We start from the raw sequence: 13566 nt of genomic DNA on the forward strand, positions 1-13566 counted from the left end.
ATATATATATATATATATATATATATATTATATACATATATATATTTATATATCATAGTAACTGGGGGCTAATCTTTAATAGACATGCCATTGTGCAAGTTTAGAGCCAATAGCAAACCAATAGTCACATTAAAGGCAATTTTTAGTAAGTTTATTAAGTTGAGTGATTGTGTTTTAAAATTTGTTAAAAGTCTAGCTCTCATCAACAAGGATCAACAGGATATTTATAGAACATTACAATCGTACTTAGACTTAGAGCTAGGAGAAAAAAGAAAGAAAGAAAGAAACGAGGACAAGCAAATCAATACTTTCATCATAGTAAACATTTGGCTCCGCTTCTCCAGTCATCAGCACCAGTAAGTCCTCATTCCCAGGTTTAGGAATGCTGACATTGCAATGCCAAGAAGCCATGGCTCCTGGCATGTCCTGTGAGGGGAATAGAGACCGATTGTTGAAAGCATCACCAATTGTGAAGACACAGGGTCTGGAAGTAAAGAAAGAATCATTCTTTGTAGATAATAATCCAAAATATATCTCTGGGATAAAAGCTGGGTGCATTTTATTAGGGGGGGGGGGGGGGGTTATCGTCTAACCATGTCTCCGAAACTAATGTGTCATAGCTCAAATTATTAAATTCATTCTGTTGTATTTGATTAATGGATCATATTATCATGGATTATACCTTGATATAAGCATAAAAGTAAAAGCGGCATTCTGAATCTCATGTATTAGTAGTAATAATATTAGACTTGAAAGCATTTTCTCCAAAATAAAGAGTAAGAAACTTTATAAAAACTATAAATTATTCATCTCTCTTCTAGCTCCTTCAAATTGACATGCCGTAACACTGTTGTAAGATAAAAATCTGAAAAGGTGTGTATATGAAAATGCTAGACAAAGCAGAAAGAAAAATACATGAAATAATCATCCCAAAAATCAGCTTGCTTCAATTGGGGATCAATCCTCAGACCTCAGACATTATTACCATTACACAACATAGGTTACCTGATTGTTTGAACAATTTAATGCTTATATTCTTCGCAGGTGTATACATTTCTGATGTGAATTCTCGACTGCATAATGAGCAAACATCGAATATGAGTGGTCGACGATATCAAAAATCAACAGGCCACTATATCCAAAGATGATTTGTACACTAGGTTTATATATGTGTATTGACCACTAAACCAGCCCTATATATATATATATATGTAACGGTATCACGAGTGTGGTGAAGTACCGCACAAAGAGGTGGATGGTCTCAGTCGCAGAGTCGACTTGGGTTCCGAACCGTAACCGTTCTGTGGAGGTGCTCAAATAGAGATAGAGTAGGAAATAGTAATGATGATAGCTGATTTCATGTAAAGTAAAAGGCAGCCGAGAGACAATGATTTCATGTCTCTCAACTGTTGTAGGAGTAGTAGTGTAAAGAAAATGAAGATCAGCGATTTCATGTGATGAGCGCACACAGTCCAGTGGTTTGGATCCCTCGTCAACCCGGTTCCTCGACCACCCACGTAAAGAAAGGGTTATTGAAGGAGTGAACGTCAGAAGGCGAATTATTCAATGTTTGAGGTTTATTGAATAAAGCAAAACAACATCAAAATATGAAAAATGCATGATATAATAATATCGACGCGGACCCCAGGGAAAGCACCTACGTCACAACAATATCATAGATGGGCATGTTTAGGAAAATTGGGAATTCCCGCGAGGGTGTTCGACATGCTAAAATAAAATGGCAATAAATCACAAAATGCAACATATAAAAATAAATGAACTGTTACAGGTGAAAATGTGGTATCATAATAATATTCTTACAAATTGGTGGGTACAACAGCAATTTGGTTATTGTGTAACACATGAATAAACAGTGTGCGAGTTGCTTGTTTGTAAATAAAAATGAAGATATTGGAATTACATCAATATTGTATAGAGAAATAAAATATACATTTTGAAGGCATGGATATCCCGATCTAAGGAGAGTAAATTTGTCTTTTAAAGTTAACTGGAACAGGAGAAATAAATATATCAATAAAAAGACGTATCAACCGACACCGAGTACAAGGAAGACAATAATAATAATACTACTCTGCTTAGTTATCAGAGATACCTGTCGGAATACACACATACGCTCACACACACTACCCCCATGCATCACTGCTTGCCACGTTAGACACACATATACACACACGCACACACACACACACGAATGCTAGCCTATAGTAGTAAGGCGTAGTAGTAATAGTAATAAAATGGCATTCTATTACATATCCCCCAGCTCGAACCGTTCTATGTCCTCATAGAACATTAATTAAATAAAATCAAACAGTTAATTAGTGTAAGGTTACGAAAGGTACAACGGGCCTAAAGCGCCACAGAATAATAAAGATTATAATTATGCACTTACAAAGTATTGTCAGTTATTTCTTTAAGGAAACGTACTAAAATAATTAAATAAATTTAAACAGTTCAGTAATGTGCTCATAAAGCACCAAAAATTATACAGATTAAAATCATACACAAACGTACTTGTCATTGCTATTTCTTCAAAGAAACGTTCTTAATTAATTGGACAAAATTGAACAATCGTAAAAAAAAAACACACACAAAAAAAAAAAAAAAAGATTAAAATTGTACATAAATTCAATTATGAACACATTCTTAGTGTGTTAGAGGGCATTATAATTAACGACAGCACTCACACGATGCACGACGGGTTTTATGTCGCCTGGAACGCCTAGGCAGTTGGGATGTACTGGTCACCACAGGACGATGTCTTCGAGTAGTTGCATGGCCATCAGGGGGACGAGGCTCCATCTGGTTGGGGACACGGGTCATCTCGGGCACATGGACACGGGTCATCTCGGGTCGGACAGGCACATGGTTCGTCTCGGACTCAGGCATGCGGGACACCTCGGGCATATGGACACGGGTCATCTCGGGCACATGGACACGGGTCATCTCGGGTCGGACAGGCACATGGTTCGTCTCGGGCACAGGCATACGGGTCACCTCGGGCACATGGTTCGTCTCGGGCACAGGCATACGGGTCATCTCGGGTCGGACAGGCACATGGTTCGTCTCGGACTCAGGCACACGGGTCATCTCGGGCACATGGACACGGGTCATCTCGGGCACAGGCACACGGGTCATCTCGGGGACATGGACACGGGTCATCTCGGGTCGGACAGGCACATGGTTCGTCTCGGGCACAGGCACACGGGTCATCTCAGGGACATGGACACGGGTCGTCTCGGGTAGGACAGGCACATGGTTCGTCTCGGGCACAGGCACATGGATCATCTCGGGTTGGTCAGGCACCATTTTAAGCTCTCGGACATGTCTCCTCAACGTGACGTTATCCTTGAGGCGTCGCAAAGCATATACATCTGTATCCGGGTGTAGTCTTTTCAGCACTTTGTGTATCTCTTCGTTGTAAGAGTGCTGCATCTTGTTTCGCCCAGTTCCATGATATTTGACTAGGACAAGGTCCCCTGGCTGGAACGTCAGAGGTTTTGCTCTCTTATCTGTATGTTTTCTTCGTTGGATTTCAGAGTGCAAAGCCTTTTCCCTCGCTCTGGCTGTATCGCGTTCTGTCTGTAGGGCGTTGCCGGCTGGTGACTGAAGGAAGAAATCCACATCCAACCGATTTTCTCTGCCAAACATCAAGCGGTAAGGGGTAAATCCAGTCGTCGAATGTGGCGTAGAGTTATATATCATGACTAGATCGTCAAGGTGATTCGGCCACCTGTGCTGCTCTTCTTTGGCTAGACTTCTCAGTAGCTGGTGCATGGTTCGGTTGAACCTCTCACATTGGCCATTTCCCTGCGGGTGGTAAGGGCTGGTCCGACTCTTCTCCACGTTGTATCGTTTCAGTAGTTCATAAATCACGTCAGCCTCAAAACTTCTTCCTCTGTCACTGTGTACTCTTTCTGGTATGCCGTATCGAGTGAACCAGTGTTTTATGAGGGCGTCTGCAACGGTAGATGCTTTCTGGTTTCTGGTAGGGACCGCTTGTGTGAACTTGGTGAAGACGTCCGTAATTACAAGAACATCTTCTATGCCACTTGACGCCATCTCAAGTTTGGCGAAGTCGATTGCTACAATCTCCATAGGTCGCGTGGCCGATATGTGAGCCGATGGCGTATGGATCGTCTGAGGGCGTGAGATTAGACATCGTTGGCAATTTTTCAAATGGTCTTTGATGTGTTGAGTCATTTGAGGCCAGTATCCCCGTGTTTGGATCAGCTTGAAAGTCCGATCGAAACCTTGGTGCCCCATTCTGTCATGTAGGAGAGATATGGTCTTCTGCTGCAAACTTTTGGGCACAACAAGTTGGTCCACAGGGCCGGCTTCCGTCTGTATTCGTCGTCGCAGTATGCCGTTCTCATCTTTATGTAGTTTTGGGTATTTACGTATCAGTGCTTTTACAGCAGGACAGCATGCTGACTTCGGCGGTTTTTCTGGGAAGGTTGACATCACTGGACCAATGACTTTATCGTTTGTCTGCAAGGTGACCAGATTGTTAGAGTTCGGCCACGTCTCAGCATCTGGGGTCGACTGGATGTCACAGGAAGTCTCAGCACACAGAACTGATAGGGTAGCTGGCAGGGGAGACGAATTACACCAAGGAAATTTTTCATCAATAGATGGGAATAACTGGCTGGACGGCGAATCGATGGCAATCTTGACAGTCGCACAGACAGGGTCTCTGGAGAGTGGATCAGCTGGATTTAGTTTTCCGGGAACATACTGAACCTTGAACTTAAATGCCGAAAGCTGTGCCGCCCAACGTTGTTCGATGGCACCAAGTTTTGCGGTCTCATAATACGTCAGTGCATTGTTGTCAGTCAGGACGACGAATTCATTGCTGATCAGGTAGTGTCTGAATTTATCTGCGATCGCCACTTCATGGCCAGGAACTCCAACTTGTAACTGCTATGATGGCTGTGATAGTAATTCTTCTCAGCAGGACGGAGGCGTCGGCTTGCGAAAGCTATGGGTTTGATAGTACCATCTTCTTGTTTTTGTGACAAAATGGCACCCAAACCCTGTTCACTGGCATCGGTCTGGACCAAAAACGGCTTGTGGAAATCTGCATATCCAAGAGTCGGAGACGAGGTGATGGCATCTTTCAAGGACTGGAACGCTGACTGATGTATTTCATGCCACGAGCGGATGATGGAACCACGACGTCTCCCTTGTTCTTTGTTGTTATCAGTAACAAGATCATGGAGTGGTCCTGCTATTTTGGCAAAGTCTTTGACAAAACGACGGTAGTATGAAGCAAAACCAAGAAAGGATCTGAGTTGAGTAGTGTTTCTTGGAACTGGCCAGTCCTTCACCTTCTGTACTTTATCGGACTCGCAGGCAATACCACTGGGGGAAATTGTGTGCCCTAGGTAGCTGACTTGGGCTGGCAGAAACTGGCATTTTTCTGGGCGTAGTTTGAGACCGGTGGCTTCTATCCGTTGAAACACACGTCGGAGGTGACAGAGGTGGTCTTCAAAGGTTTTGGAGTACACCAGGAGGTCGTCAAGGTACATTAGGAGGTGCTCGAACAGAAAATCTGACATCACTCGTTGCATCAGGCGCTGGAAAGTTGCGGGTGCAGAAGTCAAACCAAAAGGCATTCTTGTGAACTCGTAAAGACCAAAAGGAGTGGTGAATGCAGTCTTGTGCTGGTCGTCAGGATGCATTGAAATCTGGTGGTAACGGAGGCAAGATCAATTGTCGAAAAATATCGGGCACCAGCCAAGGCGTCAAACGACTCCTGAATACGAGGAAGGGGGTAGGCATCCCCAACTGTCTTGGCGTTAAGCCTTCTGTAGTCGACACACAATCTGAGGCTCCCATCTTTCTTCCGAACCAGTACAACAGGGGACGCATACGGGCTATGACTTTCGATTATGATGTTGTTGGACTTGAGCTGTTGAAGATGTTGCCGACCTCTTGGAGCATAGTGGGGAGATACGACGGTAAGGCTGTGATACTGGAGTCTGGTCTACTGTTGGGATTCGGTGGGTGGTAACGTTTGTGAACCCAATGTCAGCATCGTCTCTGGCAAAAATATGGTGGTACTCTTTTATGAGGTCGCCAAGCAGTTGTCTCTGCCTGTCGTTTCCGCCAATTTCGACTTGGGAGGTGGGCAGCTGACTTCGAAATGTGGGTTCTAACCTAGTCGCCGTAGAGTGTTGATTTGATGGCTTTTTGTCGACGTGGATCTCGTTGCAGGTGACTGTGAGTTCCAGCGGCTCTTCATTCTCAACGGAATCAGCTATTTCAAGATTGGCAATCGGTGTCTTTGAGTCAATGATAACGTGTTCTGGAGACAAGTTGGCAACGCGTACGAAGAGTTTCTTTCTGGTACATCCCACTGTTGGAACTAGGAGTAGACCTTTAGGCAATGCAGTCGTCAGGGGAGTGGCCAGTAGCAAACATTCTGTGTTGGTCAGGCAGGCAGGATACGAGACTTGTACGGTAGCCATTGAACAGGACGGTATCTGCTGTCTGGCGATAACTTTGGCTGTAAAGGGGCCGGTTGGCAATCTGAGGTGGCATTTCGTCTGACTCAATATGGCACCGAGGTTGGCAGGCAGGGACTGGCAGCGGGCGAGCAAATTCATTCCTAGCAGGCAAGGGGTGTCTCTGGGATGATCATCGGGTAGTACAAGGAAAGGCACATCTCGGAACCACTCTCTGAACAAGCAGACATCGGTGATAATGATGCCATCATATGGTATCGGCAGTCCGTTGGCGGCTTTCAGTTTCAAAAAGTTAGTCTTGATGATGTCGCTGTCGAGATGACTGGTTGCCCATCGACTGGTTATGGTGGATACTTGACTACCAGTGTCAATGAGTGCATCCACTGGCTGATTGTTCAAGGCAATGGTCGTCACAGGTCGGTCTCCAATGAGGTCGGATGAATTTACCCCCGCCGCTACAGTCTGAGTTGGAACGACGGGGGTTAGTAGTTTCCCTGGTTTCCCACATCTTGAACTTCAGGTTCCAACACTGCTGCGGCATAACATTTCCCACGGACCTCTCGAGACTTTGGTCTACGAGTGTTATGTTTCGGACTGTAAGATTCCGGCCAACGGTGCACCGGATTTCGAGACTTAGCAGGGGCACTATCCGGCCATTGGGGCACCGGATTATTCGTCACTGGGGCATTGTCCGGCCAACGGGGTGCCGGATTATTGGTCTCAGTTTCTCGGTCACTGTCCGGCCAACGGGGCACCGGACCACGGGGGCTATCCGGCCAACGGGGCATCGGATTATTGGTCTCTCGGTCTAGGTCCGGCCAACGGGGCACCGGACCACGGGGGTTATCCGGCCAACGGGGCACCGGATTACTGGTCTCTCGGTCTAGGTCCGGCCAACGGGGCACCGGACCACGGGGGCTATCCGGCCAACGGGGCACCGGATTACTGGTCTCTCGGTCTAGGTCCGGCCAACGGGGCACCGGACCACGGGGGCTATCCGGCCAACGGGGCACCGGATTACTGGTCTCTCGGTCTAGGTCCGGCCAACGGGGCACCGAACCACGGGGGCTATCCGGCCAATGGGGCACCGAACCACGGGGGCTATCCGGCCAACGGGGCACCGGATTATTGGTCTCTCGGTCACGTCGATCCTGAAACTGATGTCTACTGGACATATACCTCTGTTTTGTCCGGCATTGTGTTTCATCGTGACCCGTTCTGCTGCACCAGGTACAACTTATCCTCTGCCGGTTTATTGAAGGTCGACTGGGCATGGGCTGAGGTCGATTAACGTCGTCTTCTGTCAGGCGGGCAGTCAGAGTGGCCACAGTGGCACGTAACTCTTCTATTTGGCCGGTGGTCACTTGCTCCACGTAGCCGCACTCCGGGTTATCCTGGATCCATCTCCTGGCCTCCTCTCGTAGGGTGTAGAATGATGCTTGTCTATTTTGCTGAGCATAGTCCCTCAAATGTTTCTTCAGCACAGATGAAGATACGCCGTCTACGAACCGGTCCTTCAGCACCCAACTGGGGACGGCATCCAGAGCTTCTGCGTTGGCCCTTGTCGACATTGAGGTTAGTGCTTGGGCATACTCCAGCAGGGACTCTGTAGTGCCCTGTCGACGAAGGTGAAACTGCCGAATGACCCCGAGAGCGCTGTCTCTCGTCTTGAAGGTTGTGGCGAGTATATTCAAGACTTGGTCGCCGGTGGATCGCTTCATCAGCAGGGCGCGACAAGACCTCCTCCCGAGCAGGTCCTTGGAGGTAGGAGATGAGCCATTCCGTGGCCACTCCTTCTGGTAGTTGGAAAGCACGGATTGTTCTTCTGGCGGTCTCTATGAAGTCGTTACAGCCGCCTTCTTCTTCTAGGCCCCGGAATACTGGCAGTGGTGTCGGAGAGATCCGGTGCATGGCCATGGCTGACATCTCTGGCTCTGGTGGTGTTACTGATGCTGCGGATCTTGTGGCTGGCATATGATAAATACTGCAGGTCTCCAAAAGGCTGTGGCTTCTGAAATGGAATCCTGCTCGCAGCGCCAAATTTGTAACGGTATCACGAGTGTGGTGAAGTACCGTACAAAGAGGTGGATGGTCTCAGTCGCAGAGTCGACTTGGGTTCCGAACCGTAACCGTTCTGTGGAGGTGCTCAAATAGAGATAGAGTAGGAAATAGTAATGATGATAGCTGATTTCATGTAAAGTAAAAGGCAGCCGAGAGACAATGATTTCATGTCTCTCAACTGTTGTAGGAGTAGTAGTGTAAAGAAAATGAAGATCAGCGATTTCATGTGATGAGCACACACAGTCCAGTGGTTTGGATCCCTCGTCAACCCCGGTTCCTCGACCACCCACGTAAAGAAAGGGTTATTGAAGGAGTGAACGTCAGAAGGCGAATTATTCAATGTTTGAGGTTTATTGAATAAAGCAAAACAACATCAAAATATGAAAAATGCATGATATAATAATATCGACGCGGACACCAGGGAAAGCACCTACGTCACAACAATATCATAGATGGGCATGTTTAGGAAAATTGGGAATTCCCGCGAGGGTGTTCTGGGAATTCCCGAGAGGGTGTTCGACATGCTAAAATAAAATGGCAATAAATCACAAAATGCAACATATAAAAATAAATGAACTGTTACAGGTGAAAATGTGGTATCATAATAATATTCTTACAAATTGGTGGGTACAACAGCAATTTGGTTATTGTGTAACACATGAATAAACAGTGTGCGAGTTGCTTGTTTGTAAATAAAAATGAAGATATTGGAATTACATCAATATTGTATAGAGAAATAAAATATACATTTTGAAGGCATGGATATCCCCGATCTAAGGAGAGTAAATTTGTCTTTTAAAGTTAACTGGAACAGGAGAAATAAATATATCAATAAAAAGACGTATCAACCGACACCGAGTACAAGGAAGACAATAATAATAATACTACTCTGCTTAGTTATCAGAGATACCTGTCGGAATACACACATACGCTCACACACACTACCCCCATGCATCACTGCTTGCCGCGTTAGACACACATATACACACACGCGCGCACACACACACGAATGCTAGCCTATAGTAGTAAGGCGTAGTAGTAATAGTAATAAAATGGCATTCTATTACATATATATATATATATATATATATATATATATATATATATATATATATATATATATATATATATATATATATATATATATATATATATATATATATTTGTTAAGAATATGTCTGTCGAACTCCCCTCAGAGTGGTCGGATATCTTAGATATGGACATACATAGTTCTTTGTATAATATAATTACATATTTTCAAGTTTAATTCCATCCAGGGCATTATTACAATGCCAGCATTATTTCAATAACCAGTCCTACGTTTCCCACAAATGAGGAAAATGACTGCCCTACTCCTTAGTCTTGTCAGAGAGCTATACACGAAGACATCTAAGATACTTGAAGCCTCATTGACAACAATTTCTAAGTACAAATACAATATTACAGCAGAAAATTTTGGTGACCCTATGGCAAGTACATTGTTTACTCATTTTGTCCTTCCCACATGTCTTAAACATATATTTCGTTCTTCATTGCACATTTTGTCAAAACAAAAAATCAGATAGTTGGCTATATTTTTTTTTCATCACTAGACATATGATTTGTAGATTACAGGGATGCATAGTAGTGTCGATCAATGAACTTATGCAGTATGGAAAATAAGTTAGAAGAATATAAGTGAAACAATGCCAGAATGTGATAAATAAAAAGGTAGCATCAAGAATATGTGCTCTAAAAAAATCTACTGTTCTTGCCATACATTCATGTAAGTTTCACATTATGAACCCAAGTTAATGCCCTCTTTAACGATATCAATTTTGTTTTAATATGTTATATAATTTATTCTGATATGAGCTCTTATTTGGGTTTCCATTTTTATAGGTCACCTGGTAGGTTTAGATAATTGTAAATCACTTCTTAACCTATATATTTTCAGAATAAATCTGACCACAATTTTGTCAATAGTAAATGGAAGTGGAAGTGTATTCTTTTTTTTTTCATTAAATTTATTGTGAGGATCATCTCCTTGACAACGCACAAGCCAAATAATTTTTTTTTAAATAAAAAATTGAGCTTTTATATAGAGCAATATCAACTAAACAGTGTTCAAAGTGCTTTACAAGGGACCCCTGGCTAACAGCAACATTTAACATGTGGGACATGATGCCTGTTATATGACATTACAATTTTTTTGACAGAGACAACGCTGTTAACGAATGTACTCATTTTACACCTTAGTACGGTGAGAGAATGTGAATAAAGAGCCTTTTCCGAGGACTCAACTATGCACTGAGCGAGGATCGAACCCAGGACCTTCCGATCCGAAAACGAGTGTCATACCACAAGACCACATAGCCGCAATGTAGAAATCTATTACCCTAATCGATTTTATTTTCATTCTATGACCGTAGAATTTGAAGACCTATGTAACCGCAAACTGCAAATGCGTCGAGCAAATATTTATTATTTATAATTAACATTAATTATCCCCCTAATCGGCCCTTACATGCCATGGCTCTATCCTTTAGCAATGTTTCTTTTCCCAACATGATTTTGTTATAGCTATATGTTTGGACAAGACATCTATCAATATGAAAATATGTTCTAGAAATGCAGCGAATGTTTTTGTTTTATCAAGATATCTATTACAGTTTCACTTTCACAGCAGTAAGTTAAAGAGAGCCTAACATTAATGCTAGGTATATATCGTAATCTGAGAGACATTCCACATCCGTCACAATGTTCTTTAATGTCAAAGAAGATTCTTCTCTTTGTCTCTACATACCTTCCGTCTTGGTCTTCTGTCCACATAAGTGAGGGTCCATCTGGCTGATTTCTAAAGTGAATCGTGATTAAAGTCTTTTCCCAACTCGATAAATTCGGTACTTTTATGACCAAGGAATGTTTCGTCAACACAAATTCTAGTTCTTGTTTCGCTTTCCGTTTCTTCAAATGCAAATATAGCTGTTCGTAAGTCTTTAACTGCATCTCAGAAAGTTTAAAGACTTTATTGTTGTTGATACTATGGCTGTTGTCATTATAATTTGAATCTGATTCTGATTCTGATTCTTGTACAGGAAAACGTCGCTGCAGCTCTTCATCATGCAGTTCAAAACTCGAACACTCTGTGATGCATATTCCAAAGCTATCCAGTGTCAATTCCGGAACAGAATGGGATTCGGAATCTTTGCAGGGATTAAGGTCAGTCTGGTCAGTATAGTTTCCCCTTACAAAGAGAGTAATTTTACCCTGAAATACTCGTTCCCGCATGTCGCTCTCACAGTCAAGATCCAGAATAAAATGTTCTACGTAAACTTTGCTTAAATCTGAGGAGAATGGCAAATCAAGCTCATCGGAAATATTTCCATCCATTTTCAATCACTCCAATGCTAAATGACAACTTACTTTCGGTTTGTTTGTTATTGTTTACTGTCGCTGTGATTATCCCCAGACACCCAAAAATTTCCCCAATAATTTCTGGCCAGATTTTTTATATTTTTTACGCAAATTCGGGGACCCAAAAAATTGCTGGCCAAATCTTTTTTATTTTTTACGCAAACTCGGGGACCCCAAATAATTTCTGGCCAAATTATTTTTTGGCCAAAATTTTGATTTTTTAAATTAATTTTTTTTTGGAGATCTAATATCTTTTGAAATATAAAATCTAGATCCAAATTATTTTTTGGCCAAAATTTTTATTTTTTTAATTAATTAATTTTTTTGAGATCTAATATTTTTTAAAAATATAAAATTTAGATCGCTTCGAGATCTAAATATATCTATTTCTAGATTCATAGTAGATAATTAGATCTGGACTGGATTTTGTTTTGTTTTGTTGGGTTTTTTTTTTTCATATACTAGTAATAAACAGTATTTATAACTCACCCTATACTGGATACCACTGCGAAAGATGGAGAATAATATGTCGAAGGGCTTCTTGGTGAGTCTTCCCGTATAGCTCCCTCCACATAAATTCATCCAAATGAGATTCCAGTTGACTACTGTGGACACCCAGCATAGATTTGAACCTGCGTTTGCAGTTCTTCCAATAACACTCAATAGTGTTGGTGCATGCGCCTGTCTGGGGGTCAACAAAGTTAGCTGTGTGGTTCACCACCAGGTGTTGATATGGAGGTTGGACTGGGAGGTTGGCTATCCCGTTGTATGCAGCCCAGCCGTCACTGTGTATAGTGGAACCAGGGGCGATGTGCTCCTGAATAAGTGGCAACAGTCTAGCCGCTGATCTGTCGTTATCCACGACCACTAAAAATCCCTGTCCCGTCTCCCTACACACACCACCAAACACCCACCGTTGCTCAGCAACTCGGCCCACGTTGTTTTTTCTTTTGGCCACTAGACTTTCGTCGATCTCGACTGTGAGGCCTGGACCACCTATTTGGTACGGGTTGTTCAAAAGCCACCACGAACAAATGTCTCGGAAAAAACCATACCACTGTAAAACAGAATTTTCACTCACTCCAGTGAGCCCTGTACTGTTTAGAATCGGCTCCTTGAAAGCCCACAAAAGGAGCAGCTCAACAATTTTCCTCAGAGGAAGACACTGATGTTCAAAGAACGATCCTCTCCTTAAGGGAACTTTGACACTCTTGTGAGTAGGGCAACGCCAGTACCTGTTGTCACTTGTGGCACTTTTCTTTATAAGAGTGGTGACTCGGTTGCAAGTCGCACAATTTGGTGGATTTCTTGTTAATAACCCGTTAGTCTGGAGAAAGAGAATAGCGTCTTCTTCTGTCCTCGCATGAGCATATAATAATTGTAACGCCATTACGAGAATCGAAATGCCGCGGCGCGAAAAACACAAACACACCAGACAAAAAAAAACGGCAAAAAACCCCACGTGAAATCCAAATGATCGAACACGTCAAAAAATGTTTTACTGTTTTTATTACCCATTTTCAAATATACGTTTATTTGTTCAAAAACGTATAAAAACATTATACATTAAATTCGCATATAATACATATTATGTTCATGTACATACATAATAATAATAAAA

General features: G+C 42.9%; 1 protein-coding gene across 3 annotated transcripts in view; it reads right to left on the minus strand.

Annotated features, from left to right (window-relative positions):
- LOC144958234 (aminopeptidase O-like) overlaps positions 1–13361 on the minus strand; it is a 67618-nt gene extending 54257 nt beyond the window's left edge. For 2 of the 3 annotated variants that reach the window (XM_078890077.1, XM_078890072.1), the window contains exons 1-2: positions 11335–13361; positions 309–484 (exon numbers count right to left, since the gene is read on the minus strand). In XM_078890077.1, coding sequence (XP_078746203.1) covers positions 309–484; positions 11335–11921 — 763 coding nt within the window. In that variant the 5' untranslated portion in view covers positions 11922–13361. The remainder of the gene's footprint in view (positions 1–308; positions 485–11334) is intronic. The other variant, XM_078890083.1, reaches the window with a different exon arrangement.
- Between the last annotated feature and the right edge of the window lie 205 nt (positions 13362–13566).

Source organism: Berghia stephanieae, chromosome 1 (genome assembly GCF_034508935.2).
Source record: "Berghia stephanieae isolate SIO BIC M18660-M18661 chromosome 1, UCSD_Bste_1.3, whole genome shotgun sequence".
NCBI classification, from domain to species: domain Eukaryota; kingdom Metazoa; phylum Mollusca; class Gastropoda; order Nudibranchia; family Aeolidiidae; genus Berghia; species Berghia stephanieae.